This window comes from Nycticebus coucang, chromosome 12 (genome assembly GCF_027406575.1).
Source record: "Nycticebus coucang isolate mNycCou1 chromosome 12, mNycCou1.pri, whole genome shotgun sequence".
Classification (NCBI taxonomy): domain Eukaryota; kingdom Metazoa; phylum Chordata; class Mammalia; order Primates; family Lorisidae; genus Nycticebus; species Nycticebus coucang.
Window position 1 is genome coordinate 48,741,405 of NC_069791.1, and position 19,403 is coordinate 48,760,807.

General features: G+C 40.0%; 1 protein-coding gene across 4 annotated transcripts in view; it reads left to right on the forward strand.

The window, feature by feature from the left end:
• Window positions 1-19,403, forward strand: part of STYK1 (serine/threonine/tyrosine kinase 1) — a 39,996-nt gene that overhangs the window by 16,674 nt on the left and 3,919 nt on the right. For 3 of the 4 annotated variants that reach the window (XM_053557657.1, XM_053557656.1, XM_053557658.1), the window contains exons 3-10: window positions 8,198-8,346; window positions 8,824-8,961; window positions 11,293-11,559; window positions 12,244-12,425; window positions 14,037-14,120; window positions 16,216-16,424; window positions 18,377-18,417; window positions 19,046-19,142. In XM_053557657.1, the coding sequence (XP_053413632.1) occupies window positions 8,283-8,346; window positions 8,824-8,961; window positions 11,293-11,559; window positions 12,244-12,425; window positions 14,037-14,120; window positions 16,216-16,424; window positions 18,377-18,417; window positions 19,046-19,142 (1,082 nt within the window). In that variant the 5' untranslated portion in view covers window positions 8,198-8,282. Of the gene's footprint in view, window positions 1-7,516; window positions 7,562-8,197; window positions 8,347-8,823; window positions 8,962-11,292; window positions 11,560-12,243; window positions 12,426-14,036; window positions 14,121-16,215; window positions 16,425-18,376; window positions 18,418-19,045; window positions 19,143-19,403 lie in introns of all 4 variants that reach the window. The other variant, XM_053557659.1, reaches the window with a different exon arrangement.

Genomic DNA, 19,403 nt, shown 5'->3' on the forward strand with positions numbered 1-19,403 from the left:
CAATAGAACCAGTGTAAGAGGCTGAAAAAGTTTAAGGGTGGCAGAAATGAGGCAGAAGCTGATAGCTTTGCCCTGGTAAATTACATACCATTATCTAGCATTCTTTCTGTGTTTGTGCTTTATGCCATTTGAACCATTTCGATAAATCTTTCTTCTTCAACATCATTGTCTAGTTCTGAGATCTACTAGCAGCTGTAATATTTAGGCTATCAAATGACATCTGGGTGAAATATAAGAAATTTTGAAACTCACATTAACTTCAGAGTCCTTTAACTCTCTCTCTACACTTGGGAATACATACTCAAATCCATATTTACTATAAATATGGCATTTAGATAAAAGTTTTTGTTTTGTTTTTTGGTTATATGTTTACCTGATTGGTACAGCTATTTGACTACCTCCCCTGAAAGGCAGATGAAGAAGGGAGGAAGAGAGAGACTAACCTATGACGCTTGTCTGCAATGGGCCTGGTAAGGTTGTAGGTATTTTACATAAATTATGCCATATAACTCAAATCCCCATAGGTAGATACATAATCACCACTTTACACACGAGAAAACAGAGGCTCAGAAAACTAAAAGACTTGTACAAAGTCGTAATTAATGATAGACATGAAATTCTAATAGAAGTCAAACTCTAAAGCCCCTTTTCTAACCATTACACCATAGAAATGATAGACAGAGTAAGGGTAGGAATAGACACTTGTGAGATTCTGGGGCTATGATATGGGCAGAAAGATGCAGGCTCCAGACTTTGGGAGACCTTGCAGGGAAGAGGCGGCGGGTACTTATTGTGTGACCTGCCCCTTTTCTGGGGTGACTAATTTCCTGCTTCTCTGTGTAGTTCTTTACTGCCCTCAGGAGAGATGGCGTTTCCTGGTCCCTAAACTATGATGAGAAGGAATAGCAAGGTCGGGCGACATGCCTCCAAATGCTGAATCAATCACCCACGAGACCAGAACTAGAACTCCCCAAACCTCTCACTCTGTTATCATAGTACCAAGTCAGCGCTGACTGCATGCCCCACAGCTCCTGGGCTGCTCTGTTCTGAATTGCTCTGATCCAGACTGTGAAATCTGCTGTGCAGAATGAGGCAGGTGGTTATGTGTTCCCAGAGGTGTCCTTTTCCCATTGCCAGGCATCTGTTATTGTTTACCTGGGATTCTATGTATAGAATATGGTGGCACACCCTGTGTGACACAGTACTGAGGTAAATAGCAGCTGAGTTGATTTTCTGATTGTGAAATTTCCTGTCCATCATCTCTCTGCTGCCTGGATCTGGGACTCATTTATCAGAATGAGAAAGCGTAGGCACGTGTGTGTGTGTGTGTGTGTGTGTGTGTGTGCGCGCGTGCGCGCGCGCTCCTGGGATCTGCTGCAGACTGTTCTTCCCTGTCTTCCTTGGCTGGGGCCTTCCTCTCTGCCAGAGGGCAGTGTACTAGCACACACCGGAGGAGTGGCTGGAAAACAAAACAGTTGTCCTCACTTATGAGGGGAAACGTCCAAGTGATTTTTAAAGAACCCATAGCCTCACCCCAACCTTAGAAGGAAAAACCCAGCAGAATGAGACCAAAGAAGGGAACTGATCTTGGAAATGCAATGTGACTTACAGCAGTAGGAACAAGGTGTTTGGAAGAAGCCTCTCGCAGCACACGCAGGCTCTTCTGGGGAGTTGATCAGGTAGGAAAACGAAGACACAGATGGGTCAGAGACCATTCTGTGCTAAGTGGGGGTGGTGGCCGTGTGTTCTCAGCTTCCACTCTTGTTGACAACCTTTATTCTGGGCTAGAGAAACGGGACCTGGGGAAATTGCTATTGATTTATAATCCCAGGAAGAGAAAATAATTGGTAGGTAATAATAAGATATATTATTTCTGGGCTTCTGAAGTTTGAAAGTTGTAGGTGGAAAATGAATGGAATTGGGAGCATAAAAACCAGAATGGTAACTATAATATAAATAAACTGTTTTGAATTTGTATAACTCCTCAAAGGAAATAAAATGTGTTTATCAGTGTAACCATATTTAAATCCGATGTCTGTGGTGTCTGTGAGCACCGTGTTTCGTGTTTCTTACCTAGATGTCCTGCAATCACTTTACTCTTCTACAGAGTAAACTTTTGTGAGGTGCTAGGATACAGATAAGGCATCCTCCTCTTAATTATATGTCACATGTGCTACAAGAACCCCCAGGGATAGGCAAAAATGAGAAGCAAGAAAAGCTGATAATGTCTTATTGTCAAAAGATCTGTTTAAACAGGCTTAGGAATCCTAAGCACCATGGCAGAACCCCTTTCCCTAGGGTTTCAAAGTTCATTTCAAGCCCCGCTCTCTGGGAAGGTGGAGGAGGGTGAAGATCAGAGCAATCACAATCCCTCAATACCTGAGACAAGCTGGGGGACAAGGTAACCTCCGCACCGAGGTAATCTCTCCACCTCACCTACACTAGGAGCTTTCACAGGGCAGGCAGCAAGTCAGCTGCTTAGATCTGCTTCTCTGGATCTAAAAGGGATCACCTTCTTCAGTGCGTCCCTACATTCACCCTTTGTCCTCTCCTCGGTCTGTTTCAGTGGGAAGGTAGAGGCCGGGGTGCTGAGAGATCCAGCAGGAGAACCCTAACTCCCTAGCCTGGCTCCTTCCTGCTCCTTGTGCTCATGCTGAGAGATAATAGCCAGTCCTGGGAACTGGGCCTTTCACTCTAAAAGTAGAAGATAGAAATAGGATTTGGGGGGGTCACCCCCAGGAAAATGAACAAAGACCACACTGCAAATTCCATAATCTGGTGAGTACTAGAAAACAATTTTGTGATTCTATCTTTATTTTCAGAATATACATGGTGTCCCAAAAGTCTCCATACATAAGGAAAATGGGAAATTGTAGCTGAATGTATATTTATTTACAAAATATTCATTACAAAATTTTACAGAGAGGTAGCTACCAAGTAGAGAATATTTTGTAAAATTTTGTAATCAATATTTGGTACATAAAGGTATATTTAGCTACAATTTCCCATTTTTCCTTCATATGGTAGCTCTTGGGACTGGACATCCTATACTTTGAAGACAGATATGCAGACATCATTTGTGCCCCAATAAAACTTTTAGTCACACAGGCAGATTCAGTTCATTTGTTCTTTCCAAATGAAAAGAACAGATGGTAGGTCTGTTGGTAAAATTTGTTTTCACCATTGTGGCGTCCATGATTCTCTTGGATTCTGAAATAATTCTTTCTTGACCTTGGTGGTCTTTTTCAATTGAATAACAAAGACACATATATAAGAAAGCAGTTTAAAGATCATTGGGTTTGTCAGTAAAAGGCCTGGGTTTGAAACCTTGCTCTGCCCATTACTTGCCTTTCCTGTTTTACCCTGCCTAGTTCATAACTTGATCACTAATTTAAAACTTAATCCCTGGGCGGCGCCTGTGGCTCAAGGAGTAGGGCACCAGTCCCATATGCCGGAGGTGGCAAGTTCAAACCCAGCCCCGGCCAAAAACCACAAAAAAAAAAAAAAAAAAAAAAAAAACCTTAATCCCTTAGTTTCTGCCTTTCCTCCTTTGCCTGTTACACTGTAGCTGCAAAATACATTTCATTAGATCTGAAAACTCAAAGGACAGCCTATTTTTCAGGATGTTAGAGATAAGTAATACTGGAATCTCTAGACTTGAGCATTCTTTTCTATCTTGCTTCTAACTTTGTATGTTCCCTTCATGGAACACCTTTCCCCCCCTGCTGGCTAATCCAAGGGTAAGGATGAAAGCAGGGAAGAAGAGAAGGAAGATTATGTGGGAAGGTAGACTGTTCCAGTCTGGGAGCAGCTGCCACCACGTATTTTACTCTCCTCCCTTTAAATCTTTGAGTCCTCTGCCCCATAGCCCAGAGCCATTAATAACTTCCACCTTAAAGGATGGATCACTTGTCTATCTAAAAAGAACATGGCTGGCAGATCCACATGTTCTGATAAGCAAGTGATAAGGTTGAAGGTGAGACTGACCCGACAGGTGTAGTCACATCTTACTGGAACAGAGCCAGTTGCTATTACTAAAGCCAATCGAGAAATTGTTTCCAACTCATAAGCAGGCAGAGTACAATAGAATGAATCTGATTTAAGAGTCCCATATATGGGTGTGTTTTAGCAAGAAAAGTTTCTTCTTTAAAGCCATGTATAAATCGCTGATATCTCTGGGAGACTATACTGGACTAATTGAAAAGAAATGTCACTATTAAGTGTTTCATTATTGTTGCAAAACTATATTTGTAGAGATTAAAACAGATCTAGCAATGCAGTGTGGCCTTATATATGCATTGTGAGCATAAGTAAGTTTGGAGAGTTAATGTTCGTACTTAGTTCTAGCTACATTGATTAGCTTCTATGGTTGTCCAAACCTTAGTCCTGCAAAGATTTAAGTGGACTTCACTCCCCATTTCACTCTCATTCTCTTTCTCCCTGTCCATCTTTCTTCATTGTGCTATTTCCCCCTCCAGATTCTCAATTTGATGAGAACTTAACATTTTACTATGCTAAAAGGAAGTCAAAAGCAACCGAGGAGAAAAAAATTAAAGCATGATAACCGCAAGTGAGGCAATATATTGTTTGATTAGAAATCTGCCTGAAGAGATTTGGCGCTGTAGATATAGGTATGTGTAAACTATACACAAGCTACATGCAAATGTATTTTGCAAACTGCCAACCATAGTTATTAGCATAGGATGTTTTGTAATTTCACTTGACCCTTGATTCTAATGCGCTAAAGAAAGGAATGTAGGATAACACAAGGATTTTACAGTCCATCTGAGAGGAAGCAGTAGTCTACATACATATTTTTTTAACGCAGTAGGAAAATTGTTTAGAGATAATTAAAGGAGACATAGTACTTCAGTGAAAATCAGCAAAAAAATATAATTAAAGAGGACAGAGTACGGGTCATATTGTATGGTCAGATGGGGCAGAAACTACCCTATAGCAAAAGTCATCCTAGAGGGTTTTGGCATGCCTTTTCTCAGTTTGACCAGACTGATCAAAGCCCGATCATATTCAATAATATGAGATGTAATGGGAAAAAATGATCTAGAGAGGAATGTTGTTGTTATAAGTGAATGTGAACATCTTATGATATACAAGCTTTGGTGGGCTTTATGGTTAAGTTTCCTGCATAGGTTTTCATGGATATGTGAGTATGAATCGTGTGTAAATCTTATAAATCCCACACTCCTTTGGCACATCCCATATGCCTCTACCTAAACTGTAATCACTGGAAAGAGCTTCATGCACAAGCATCCAAAGAGCAATTTCGTGGAGTGGGCCTCGTCACCCTATACATTTGTTGTTGCTCTACCATCTAATTTCATTGGGCTGCTGGGTGTTAATAAGCCGAGTCTCTTTGAACTACCTATGCGCAAATAAAAGTGAGGGTGAGAAGCTGGCTCAGGAAATGCAATGGAAGGTCATTTTTCAACCAAAGGTCGGTGCTTTGTAATAGGTCTGATAGCCCAGTGCGAAGGAATAAGCCATTGGTTGAGTCACTGGTGATAGGTATGTTTAGCCGATTGTGTAGACTTAAAAGTGATGGAAATAAAGACTGTCTTGCCAAGTAAACATGAAACTAGTATAAAAACTATACTCTACCTGGAGAACTAGGAACTGGAAAATTGGGAAAGGACAGAGTGGGAGAAAAACGAGTGTTGCCCATGGTAAGCAGTTCTGTGTGGGGGTGCATGTGCACACCTGGCTTTAAATAACTTCATTCAGTTCATACCAGTGGGTGTGTAGTTTGTTTTCTGGGCAGAGCTCATAGCCTGAGCTGGCTGCTGGCAGGTCACTTTTTTCCACTTGCATTATAGTTAAGAGAGATTGTGCTCACAAAACCTACTTCCCAGAAAGCCAAACTCGTTAAACTGGCTGCTCTGTGAATAAAAATGATTACATCTGATAACACACTGGAGAAGAAGCAAGACGACAGGAAAATAAGAATAAGAATAGTGGTAAGAAAATTTCAAATTGCCTCTGAACTCACCTGGCGGAGCTGTTTAGGTTTAAGACCTGTCCCTTCGCGCCACTCTTGAGGCTCTAACACCAGTGTTTGTGCTTCCCCTGCCGTGTGAGTAACTGTGGAACTGTGGACTATGGAAACTTCCTTCTTTACAAACCAGATGTGGTGGACTTTGTTAACTCTTCATTGACTTCGTAGATCTCTTGCTGTGTACAAGCCCACAAACGAGAATTTCCCTCTCCCCTCTGCGATTTTCTGACTTCTGGCTACTCCTTTGCCTGGGCTTCTGTCAATCCACCAGACACCTGTCTCTCTTCCGAGTTGAAAGGCAATTGTTTAACTATGAAGCCCACATACAGGCTCTTGGAACTCCAAGAAGAGTGAAATATGGGTAAGGCGGCCAGGTGCAGCGGCTTCTGCCTGTAATTCCTAGCACTCTGGAAGGTCGAGGTGGGTGGATTGCTTGAGCTCACGAGTTCAAGACCAGCCTGAGCAAGAGTAGGACACCATCTCTACTGAAAATTGAGCTGGAAAAGTAGCTGGGCATGGTGCACATGCCTGTACTCCCAGCTACTTGGGAGGCTGAGGCATGTTGTTGTTGTGAGCTACGATGATCCCCTGGCACTCTACCCAGGGCAACAGAGTGAGACAAAGTGTCTGAAAAAAAAAAAAGAATTGAATAAATAAAGAAAGAAAAACAGGTGAGGCAGGAGCTGGCAGGCTTCTTTACATAAGTCTTTCAGGCACCAACAGAGACTCTGCTTCAAGTACCATTGTGGGTATTAGTATCACTGTGTAATATCATAATAGAAGACTGTATGACATGGTTGAAGTAACACACGAAGCATAGCACACAAGTCACGCTTCTGATTTTTATCTTTTTATCAAGCCACTGCAAAACTAGATCACAAATCTAGGATTATTTAGCAGAAAATCACCATATTTTCTTTTCTTTTCTTTTATTTATTTATTTTGAAACAGAGTCTCAAGCTGTCACCCTGGGTAGAGTGTGGTGGCATCACAGCTCACAGCAACCTAAATTCTTGGGCTTAAGTGATTCTCTTGCCTCAGCCTCCCAAGTAGCTGGGACTACAGGTGTCCGCCACAACGCCTGCTATTTTTTGGTTGTAGTTGTCATTGTTGTTTGGCAGGTACGGGCTGGATTCAAACCCACCAGCTCTGGTGTATGTGGCTGGCACCCTAGCCACACCCTGTATTTTCTTTTAGATTAATCAGAATTAAAGAAGTAGGCTTTCATGACTAGAGAACCACAGGAGACTCTTATCAATCAAGGGAAAAATACAAAGTTTGTGGATATGGAGAATGTTAACCACAAGTTCTCTTTAGAAAGAAAGAACTGAGTTTCTGGAGGCATCATTTGAAGTATATTCTGATTATGTGCTTAAAAGTAATGCAAATAAAGACTCCCTTAACTAGTATAATAACTATATTTGTAATAATGGAGGACAGAGGAAGAGAAAGATTTTGTTTTCCCATTTTTGGACCACATGAATGTATTTCCTTTTTGTTTAGAAGAGAGAGAAGGTGGCTTGGTCTTGACACTTGCGTTATATCCTGGTAAGAATAAGTGTCTGTGTCTATATCTGTTATGAACTGGGAAAGCTCCTTGAAGCTCTGAGAGCTTGGGAGTGAAATGGTTTTATTGATAAATGCTGTCAGTTGGTTGCTTGTGAGGGTGTACATACTTTAGCGAAAGAAAACAAAAGCATAAATCCCATCTCGTGGCATCTGCCAACTTTTTATTCATTTTCTGAATTAACTTGGTATAAAAATTAAATGTTTTGTTTAAAAAGTATGATGCACAGCTAAAAACATATCAGACGTGCTTTAGACTATAGGGGAGGTAGATCTCGCCCACATAACCAACAGATAACAGTTGTTCATATAGATGCTGTGACTCTGTACTTGGTTGTGGGAGTAGAAGACTTGGGTGGGAAGACAATCTTTAAAATAATCTCAGTAACAATGAGATGAAAGGATATGATCAGATCAGGGCTATATTTGCCATATAATAGAGAAGGGAACAATGCTGAGGGGTGGGGAGTGTGCATGCATAAGGGTTCTTCCAGTCTGAATATCAGACAGATGGAGATAAATGGATGACTCAGAGAGGTTATGAATAGTTAAGCCATTTCCTTAACTAGTCATTTGTAGAGGCATTTAAAAATTAAGTGCTCCATTTTATGTTTCCAGAGCCACTCAGTGCTTGGGAATTATTCGCAGCCACGCTCTGCACATCCTCTGCGGGCCTAGAAGAGTAGTGGCCAGCCCTGTGACAATGGGCGAAGAGAGGGGCCTGACACGGATGCTGCTGGAATGCAGTCTCAGTGACAAGCTATGTGGTCAGTACAGATGCCACAAGTATCTACGCTCTGATTTTGGGATTACAGAGACTAAGTTCTGGATATATTCTTGAAGGAGGGTTACTTGATTTCTAGTAGAAATGAAGATAGTGGTGCTATAAGAATGGAGACTAGAGGCCATTGACTTTTGGGTGGGATGGGAATAAATGACAATTGGACATCCAGATGCCTCACCCTCTACCTCAGTGGCAAAAACTAGATGCAGCTTCCTCTATCTCAGTAGGAAAAATGATAAAAGAGGCACTGGGCATCCTCGATGGGGTCAGAAACAGACACTGGGGTTTATGATTAGAGTTGCTCCCAGTACTGCTTCTGCTGAATTGAAGCAGAGGGGAAGGAAGAAGAGATGACCTTTCCTTGTGTGATGAGCTCAGGACTCATGAGTAGGGAAAACTCTGGATTTCAGATGAGGCTGCTTACTTATTTTTTTCTCTTCCTGCTTAATTGCCTACCCAGTTGTTCAGGAGAAGCAGTACGAAGTGATTATCATTCCAGCTCTCCTGGTGGGCGCCTTTCTTATCCTTCTTGGAGTCATCCTGTGGCTTTTTATCAGAGAACAGAGATCCCAACAGCAGCAGCGTCCAGGAGTCCGAGGTAAAGCTCAAAGTGTGGAGCTGGGCTTGGGCTCAGGGAAGATAGAGATTAGGAAAATTATGTTCCCAGTTTCAGTGGGCTCAGGTCTGGGAGGCTAGGTACCTGCAGTGACAGAAGCATGGGCTCGCTCACGTGGAGTGGAGAGGGGGTGATCTCTTCTCTAAGAAGTTGCAAGTTGGAACTTAACATAAGCCTGGTGACTGATAGAAAGGTGGGTAAGAGAAGTCTCATGTGAACTGTTTCTCTCCTCTTTTGGACTATCAAACTTTTGACTATGTGAATGTGTAAAGACCTAGGGGAGAGACCTACAGATAAAGTGCAGGGTTTTGGTAACATCCTGAATGATGACATTTTACCCCAGGATACATTCCCTCCCTACACGTTGCCTCCAGAATATATGATGAAAACAAGCGGCCTTTACAGTAGTCATTGACATGTTAATAAGAAATAACAGGCTGTTGTGGAGCTCTGTTGAGCCTATGATAAGAGAAAATCATCTCATACATGAAACTAGGAGTATAAAGAAGGAAAAAATAACCTAACAGTGACATGAAATTCTATAGTGGCTGATCCTTACTCCCTTTTTAAATTTCATTCCTATTCTCTTTTTACTTCACTTTTATAGAAAACTTCTCAAAGACATTGTCTAAACTCACTCCCACTACTTCTACTTACTATATTCTCTTTAGAATCTACTATAAAAAACGCTTTCATCCCTACCACTCCCCCAAAACAAGCCTTTCCAAGCTCATCAGTGACAGCTGTGTTGACAAGTCCAGTGATCAAGTCTTAGGCCTTGTCTTACTTGACCTGTCACAATCATTTGTAACAATTTTGCACTTCCTCCTTCTTGAAATATTTTGTAAAAATTTCAATGGTGTAATTTTTCAGTCTTATGGATTCAAATACTTTTTCGGATGGTCCCTCAAACTCCTCACTTATATTGAAACACCTAACTGTGTAGTCTGGATATAGTACACATATGTGACATGCCCAAAACAAAGGTCCTAAGATTCTCTCATAAATGTCCTCCCCCATAGTCTTCCCTGTCTTTGTAAATGGCAAGTTCAGCCTTGTGTATTTTTAGCCTAAAATCCTGAAGATATTCTTACCTCTTTCTCTCACAGTCCTTATCTAATCCATAGCAAATCCTGTTAACTCTATCTTCAGAATAAACCCAAGCCACTTAACCTTGCGTAGATCATTAGAGTACACTCCTGCTTTCTCTGCCTCTCCCCTACCCCTTCATAGTCTGTTCTCCCAGGGAAGCTAGAAGGACTTTTTTAAGGCAGAGTCAGTCTGTCAGATCTCTGCTTAAAACCCCCAAGAGACGGCTCAGAATTAAAAACAACAAAATCCTTTCAATGGCCCTACATGTTCTGAGCCTCCCTGGCCCTATTTCCTACCACTCTCCTGTGGTCCCACGTGGCTCCAGCTGCCCTGGCTTCCTTGCTTAATGCCTTTGCATTCTTGTTCTCTTCGCCTACAGTACTCTTCCTGGCAACAGCATGGTTTGCTCCCTAATTGCTTCCAGGTCTTTCTCAAATGTCATCTCATCATAAAGGCCTTTCTGGATTTTCATACATAAAATAACATCATTGATGCTTCTTTTCCTTTTGTTATTTTTTCCCACAACAATCACTGCTCTATATATTATCATCAGCCTCCTCTCTCTTACCACTAGAAAGTAATCTTCAGGTGAATCTGAACGTTGCCCATTTCTAACACCTAGCATAGTACCTGACATGTAGTAGATAGCACTGATTGAATAAATGGATGGGTGGTTAATGGATGAATGCAGTTTTAACAAGAAGAGTGGACCTCTCTTTGTAACAAGAGGAAAGTTCATGATAGTCAAGGAACAAAGAAAATAACAGATGACTTTTTTTGACTAAGATTCAAGAAAATGGGGAATAATCTGACTTTTGAAGACAATTTGAGGGAGGAGGAAAACTGTAGCTTAGAGCTGACAAGTTATCCCTACCTGTAGGGATCTGTAGTGTGGGCGCTTATTCAGGGACGTCCTTAATTGTCTCCATACTGCACTCATGGAGAATACTGATTTGCAATCCTAAGGAAGACAGAAAGGAAATTATCATGACCACTTTCCAGGGATCTACCCGGAATTGTCCTGGAAGTAATGGTGGATTATTATAAAAGGTCAATAAACTTGGTGTTGATGCTAGTTTATAGAGAAGCCTCAGACAACCACCCCACATTGGCCAGACAGAAAACTGCTGAAGGAACTGCCAGGCCAGTTTGTTCCAAGCTCTGCTTTCCTGGAGTCTGCAGGGCAGGGGAAAGCTGCTTAAAATCATCTCTTTGTTCTAGGTACTGCCCCTATACCTCCATATGGGGGCCAAAACTGGGAAGCAGCAGAGTGTGGAGGAAATGTGCTTGTGCCACTGAAGGAGACATCAATGGAAAGCTTTCTACAGGCTACCACACTGGCCCTGGCTAAGCTGCAGGTGCCCCGGGAGCAGCTCTCGGAAGTTGTGGAGCAGATCCACAATGGAAGTTGTAGGGCCATCTACCGAGCCAAAATGAACACTGGGGACCCTGCTAAGGCAAAGAGTGTTGTTCTCAAAGCTTTAAAAGGTAAAATGAGAAGTATTAGATGCCCCTTCCCCTTTTTACTTTTCTATTGTGAGTTCCTAATACTAAATGTTACTAGGGTTTGCAAACATTGAGATGTCAATCAACAGATAGTTGTGATCACAACTGTGTACAGAGAAAGGGAAGAGGGGGTGGAAAATTGAGACAGAAATGTTCTGGGGTCTTTCTTTCCCTAGCACAGCCTTACATGTCAAGACCGTCAGAACTGATTTTTCTATACTGGATATTACTCGGACTAGGATTCTGAAGTTGTCTCTTTGTTTTTCTTCACTATTTGACAGCCTTTCCTGATACTGTATTTCTCTCTTTTTGCTGATACTCATGATATGGGCAACTAATGGTGGATACCAAAATAGAACAAGGAAAGCAAAAATACTAATCAAAAGGCTTGGACAGTGATGTTTTAAAGTGAACAGAGTATTTGTATATTTTGGCAGCTGAAAGCCCATCCAGTCAGTCCTAAGACCTATGACTCTATGGGACATTTGATAAAAAAAAAAAAAATCAGGGACACTGAGCATAATCTTCTACTTGGTCCCCTTCTCTGTCTACACTCACTCCTCTGTGTGGCCTTGAGAGTTGCCATCCACAGTTGCTTTCTGCTCCATCTTCCACTCATGGGTGATATTCTGACCACTAACTGCCTGGCTCTTTTACCCTCCACAGAGCAAGCCAAGTTCCACGAGGTTCAGGATTTCATAGGGCAAATCCAATTTTATCAGTACCTGGGGAAACACAAGAACCTGGTGCAGCTGGAAGGCTGCTGCACAGAGAGGCTGCCGCTCTACATGGTGCTAGAAGATATGGCCCAGGGGGACCTGCTCAGTTTTCTCTGGACCTGTCGCCGGGTGAGCAGTAGGGTAGAGGTATTAGGAAGGAAAGGTTTGGCCAGTTTGATTAGCTGTTGACATGTAACTTTGCATGACAAATGACAGAAAAGAGAGACATTATAATAGCATAACAGTAATTAAACATCACTGTCCGATATAATTTTTTGTAATGATAGAAATGTGCTACATCAGCTCTGTGCAATATGATAGCCATGAATCACAGGTGGCTTTTGAACATTTGAAATGTGGCTGGTGTGACTGAAAAACTAAATTTTTAAATTTTATTTAATTTTAGATACTGTTAAGTTTAAACAGCCACATGTGGCTAAGAGCTACCATCACATTTAAAGCATGCACTGGGCAAATAACCTTTCTGATCCTGAGTTTACTGAATCTGTGAAATGGGAGTAATAATAATCATTATATAAAAAGAAATTATGTATGTTAAAAGATAGCAGTTGGTACATAGTAAGCACTGAAAATGGTAGCTTGTGTAACCACTGTTACTGATGACTGTAATTTTGTCATTCTTGTTTTCCATTCGGTAACATCTCAGTGGTATGCCAGGGGTGTCTCAGGAAGAAATTCAGCTTGTTAAGTTTTTGTACCTCAAACCATATTTTTAAAAATTAAAATGTTCAGGAATTTCTAGACTTAAATGGAAATGCTTTTCCTTTCTGAAGTGCTACCTGTTTCCCTAGTTTCTCACTCACTAATGAGCAAGTTCAATATTAATTGAGCCTTCTCAACGTGCTATTGTACAACTGACTGTATATATAAAAGGGACCCTGATAATGCCTTCCATCCAGTGCAAGACAATTGCAAGTCTTTAGGCATTTTAAACCTTTTAAAGAGATTACCCCTCTATAATTTGTTTTGTGCCCTAACCACACTAGCTTCCATTTCCCAAAAATACCAGGCATCTTTATTTCCAGTTCGCGTCACGTGTTTTTCTTGTTACACCAAACTTCTCCCTTTTCTTCTTTGCAGAGTTAATGTCCACTCACCCTTCAGTGAACATTTACTATGTAAAGAAGAGAGGGAGGAGCTTTTTTATTTCCTTCAAAAGCTTTCCTGTCCCTCTGACTGAATCAGCTCTCTTCTCACCATCATTGGTCTTAGCACTTTGTACATTTCCTTCACGGCACTTGTAAATACATCACCATTTATTTATGTGAAATTATTTGATTCTGATGCACATGCGTCTGCCATACAATAAGCTACAGACGGTCACATTATTTTGGTCACTCCTGTATTCCAAGTTCCTAACGTGGAATCTGGCACATCGTAGGCATTCAATTAGGATCTGTTCAGATAATGTGCTAAGTTAATCATACTGACCTGCCCAAGTAATATAGCTCCAGAAAAACTGCTGTTCTCTTTAGTGGATACTTTTATATATTTTTGTCTTTCTTGCTTTTTATCTACATTCTTAATTGTTTTTCCAGTGCAATGAATTATTGTACTTTTCTGCATACCTAAAAATCTCTTACACTAGTCTTTTTGAATCTTACATCTTTGTAATTTTCCTTAGCTTTATATTTGCATTTCATGGATCTCTGCCCAACTCATCCACCCTAATATGTTAATACCATTTTGATATAATGCCTTTTTTCTCTATCTCTGTAGGATGTAATGACCATGGATGGTCTTCTCTATGATCTCACAGAAAAACAAGTATATCATATTGGAAAGCAGGTCCTTTTGGGTCTGGTAAGATGAGGCAAAATGACAAGAGATGGTGGGGATTTTTGTTAGGCTCATATTTGATGGTATATTTCTTATATTCATGTAGTCAAATGGGGTATATGGTTTAAAGAAAAGGAGAAGTTGGGGGCAGAAACTGAAGCACTGATGACTTATTTTTAGTCCCTTATTTATGAATCATTTAATGATTAATGTTATTTAATGGTACAGGATTGGTAATACCAGGAAGAAAATAGTCAATTTAGAGTTTGTAGAAAGGACAAGAAGGATTTTTAAAGGTTTCTCAGTCTTGAAGGCCAAAAGCCAGGGTCAAGAGCTGTATGCCCATGTAGTTGACACGCTTACTTCCCCAAATATACTTATAATAACAGAGGTAAAAGAGGAAATAGTAAAGCAGGCAGGGAGAAGATATGGAAAGAGGAAATGAATGGGTGAAAGGCCACGGAACCAGAAGTATACAATTTTCTGCCTGGAAAACAAGAAAAACTAGTTCAGAACATGTTTGGCTAGAGATTTGCTTTGATATGGAATGTGATAGGAAGTACATATACTTACAAAAATCAAGGACCTAGTGGAAAAGGAAGAATGAGCAGAGGTAAGAAGGGGGATCATTCCTTTATTTTAAACCAACTCAAATAAAGAGGTAAGAGAAAAAACTCAGGTTTTAAGAGAAAAAATTGACTTTTACCAGAAATACTCAGGAAATTTACTCATGAAATTACTTAGGGAATTGTTTAAAATTAGCATTTTCTATAGAAAAATCAAGCCTCTGTGAAGCTACTATTTCAAGTATTTGGTATATCTTGCCACTATGAGCTGTGAAATATAGCAGAGTTTTAAATAGAATCAGGAAAAAGAAAAAAGAGGTATTTAGGTGGTTTCAAAATAGTACTTGTGGTTGAAGCACCCATGGGACAAGGGAGCAATCATATCCTATAACTGAATATGTTCCCTTAATAAAGTTACAGTGTTAGGATACAGCCTACTTGTGTTCTGAGCCATAATCAGACAGGGGCCAAACAGTGATGAATTGAACATATTGATGCATTCATCAGAGCATGCTATTACCTATAACAAGGAAATACCATATCATTTTTTCTTATTTTTAAAAATCTCAAAATTAGTATATTCTTTAATTATTTTCATTATAATTTCTTTGTTCTAAAACTTTACCATAGACAGAAAACTGCTAGTCACTGTTTCCTTCATCATTAATTATATCTTTACAATTTTTTACACCATCTTGTTTAGTAATCTTAGACCTCAATCTCTAGCTCTTCCATCACTTATAGCTTTTCAACTTCTCTGTAAGTCTTGAATAGCTTGATGCCTAAAGACATGACTTCAGCAAATCAATATCACCAGATGCAATGACTCACCAATGCTTTGTTGGCAATACTGGAATCACTTTGACATTTCTCACAAATATAGGTTATGAGGTCTCTCTTCTGAGGTTTTGGTTTAGTCAATCTGGGGCAAAAATTGTTTTTAAAAGCTCTCAGGCAATTCTAATTTGCAGCCTGGCTTGAGAATTATTACTTGAGTTTTGTATAGTACATCTATTAATAGAATACTTGGTTCTGGTTACCACCACTTAATAACTACGCGATCTTGTACAATCATTCGATTTATCTAAAAGACACTTCCCTAACTCACCTCATCCAGTTCTTTTAGGAACAAAATGAGATGATGTAAAGCTTCCTATAAATTCATTATTTTGGCCCTCAATTTTGCTATGTATTTGTTACCTTATTAAGGGGATTACTGCTAGAAATTTGGACCCTATTCTCTTTTCCAGTGTCTAGCTGCAGTGAGGAAAGTGAAATCAAACAGAGTTCAGGATTTGAGGCAGAATCAGTGATTAAACTTTCAATATCCAGCATTAATATCATTTGGATTATTCGTGCAGTTTGGTAATACATAATGCAAAAAAGTATCTGATTTATTAGCATACTTTGGAGGCAGTGTGTCATTATTAATGAGACTTATTTAGAGCAGGAAAGGTCCTTATCTTTCTGAGGACTTCTAGCAGTGCTTCTCCTTATCTGTGACCCAATTTGTGACCTCAGACAGCTGATCATCTTTGTTTCAATTTTGACAGGAATTCCTACAGGAGAAGCACCTGTTTCATGGGGATATAGCAGCCAGGAACGTCCTACTCCAAGGTGATCTTACTGCTAAGCTCTGCGGACTGGGCCTGGCATATGAAGTCCATGCCCGAGGAGCCATCTCCTCTACTCGATCCATACCTCTCAAGTGGCTTGCCCCAGAGCGACTTCTCCTGAGACCTGCAAGCATCAGAGGAGATGTGTACGGTTTGTTCCTGGCCTTCAGATCGCTTCCCTTCATGACCTGGGTGTTCTCCCTGCACAGGATCTGTTGCCAATTATGTCCACAAGTGAAATCTCTATTTAGAAGTGAGACATGCTCTCAGCGAGTCATGGTGGCTCTTATCTGTAATCCCAGCATCCCAGCATTCTGGAAGGCTGAGGTGGGAGGATCACTTGAGGCCAGGAGTTTGTGGCTGCAGTGACCTATGACCATGCTACTACGCTCCAGACTGGGTAACAGAGTCAGGCATATTCTCAAGCAGAATGTTTTGTGACAGAGTTCACATTTGCTGTCTGTCTGCAATCCTTTTTAGTGCCTTTTCAAGTATTCTTTCTGTATTAAATTAGCAGCCTTAATTAGGAAAGAAATCTGAAAATGGAAAGATTATTCACATTCATCTATGAGGACATAATCTAGTAGTCTCTTTTATCTGAAGACAGTGGGTCTACCTAATTAAGGCCAATTAAACAAGTATTATTAAAATAAAATACATACTGGCAATAATTTAAGTTAAAACATATCAATGTACATCTATCAATTGTTTGAAGGAGGGGCAAGTCTTCTTTTTATGAAGATGGGGCTCCTTAATGAAGTTATATGTTGTGTTTCTCATAGAAACAGCATCCATAATGACTTATTATTTTCCAGTTTGGGATTTCGAATGAAAAGCTTGAAAATAACTGAGAAATAATTTGACTTCAGGTTTTTGTTTTTCACAGTTTCCTATAGTTGTGTTACCCACACAATTTGACAACACTTTCTTTTCAACAATGTATGTTTATAGACAATTTTCAAAGCATTTGACTTAGTTTGCAGGGAGACAACACTTCTCTTCATTTATATTTAATTAGTTTACATATATTTGATTATGAAATTACACATAAGTACAGTTACATGTAAAATCAGCATAAACAAGATAGTAAACACAATCGATTTTTGGTGGCCATATAACTCCACTGCTTGTGGAAGCACATAGAAGTGATGTGGAATATCCTCCCAGCATGAATCCTACTAGTTATGTGCCGGAGAGGAAATTTAGAACATCAGTTAACATGATGAGTCACTTAAGAGATTTCCAATGCTGCTCCCTGACATATGCTTTTCAGTAGAGATCTGGGGATAATAAACTGTAAAATATTATTCATTTAATAATGATATTATAGAATAGTGAAATATACATCTCTCAAGGCATATTACTTGGGCAAATACTTTTTCCAATCATGTAAAAAGCTTCCTCTGTTAGTCTTTTTCTAAGGTTTGAGCAATTAGACCTAGTGAGAAAATAGTGTATAAATGATAAAAGTCACTTGGTCTTGTGCTACAAATAAAAGCTGGAATTTCAGCAGAGAGGGATGGAAAGGATAAAAAAGATGCAGAGGGAAAAATTTCTTTATTTTTAGGTAAATGTATGTGTGTGTGTGCGCCCACTTGCACACACCTACACATACTGATAAAAGTGAGCTTTATTAATTTGAAATACAGAAGGAGACACAAACTGAGTCCTGTCCTCAAAGAGATGAGGACCAATGGAAATTAAACACAAATGCTTTCTAATGGCACGTTTGTTTTACTTATTTTAACAAACACTCACCCTTAATGCTCCTTCATTGCCTTCCTTATGGAGTTCTTGCTAAAGGCTTCTGATATTTATTTATTTATTTAAGTCTTTTGTACATAGATCATAAATACATTTATGCCCACAACTATGGAGCACATTGCAAGTACAAGCTGTTTCTGTTATGTGTAGAACACAAATGTCCTAATGCTATATAATTGGGTAAATGAGATGAAAGCTATGCTGATTAGTATGATGTAAGCACTCCAATTTGTACCAATAATCAACACACTGAAATGGGCTTCTGATATTTAAAAGAGCTCTCTTAGAATAGGCAGGAATAGAAGTTAAGAAGATGGCTTTGTTTCTTTTACAGCTGGTCCTTTGGGATTCTGCTCTATGAGATGGTGACTCTAGGTAAGGATGACCCCTAACATAGTGTGTACCTGTATGCAACAGTGTTTATTTAGGTGGTAGATGACACATTTTGAGGAAAGGTTTCAGTTCTCCTCTGAAGTTTGAACTGGGCTAATGTGAAATCCGAGCCTGATTTTAAGATAAGTCTTGTCAAGTGGTGCTTCCTTAGCTACCCTGCTCCTCCTTCTCTCTCTTTTTTTTTTTCTTCTCTTCGTCCTTTCATTTCTGCAAACATTTCCAATTCCAAGGGATGTTTTCAAATTCCAAAGATCCAGAGTGATCTTGCGTAAACATGTTTTCTTCAGATGTATTACTCCATTTCATTGAGAAACTGCAGCACCTTTCCATGTTGTTAGGAGTGGAGGATAGGTCTTATTTCTTGCTTTCTTCAAGACTCATAATTCTCCTAACTGATCACTTTTTCCCCCAAATACCTTTCCCCCAGATTTACTAAGCCATATCCTTACTTGATCACCAGGGAGCAACTGTGCTGTACAGAGCATTTTCCCTGTGGTTATACCTTTTGCAGGCAATTAGCTCAAGTGGATGGGCAATAGTGTTAGTTACAGTTCATATTTGGAGGACTCTAAAGTTCTTGGGCTACTGTCATTCTTTCCATAAACGACAGGGGCACCACCGTATCCTGAAGTCCCTCCTACCAGCATCCTACAGCATCTACAGAGAAGAAAAATCATGAAGAGACCTAGTAGCTGCACACACACCATGTAAGTGTCTTTTAAAGGGCCATTCTTCTCTCATCCAAATCTTTTTTTGCTCCCTATTAATCATGCCTGTTTCAGAGTGGTCCAGATGATACTCAGCAAACCTAATGTGTTAATGTATAAGCTTTAAACCAAACCCATGCAGTAAAACACATCTTACAGGATATAGACACATACACAGACCCTGCCCAACCCCTCCCCCCATACACACAATGTTGAGGCAACTCCCAAAAACTACATTAGGAATATAATTTTGATAAGGGC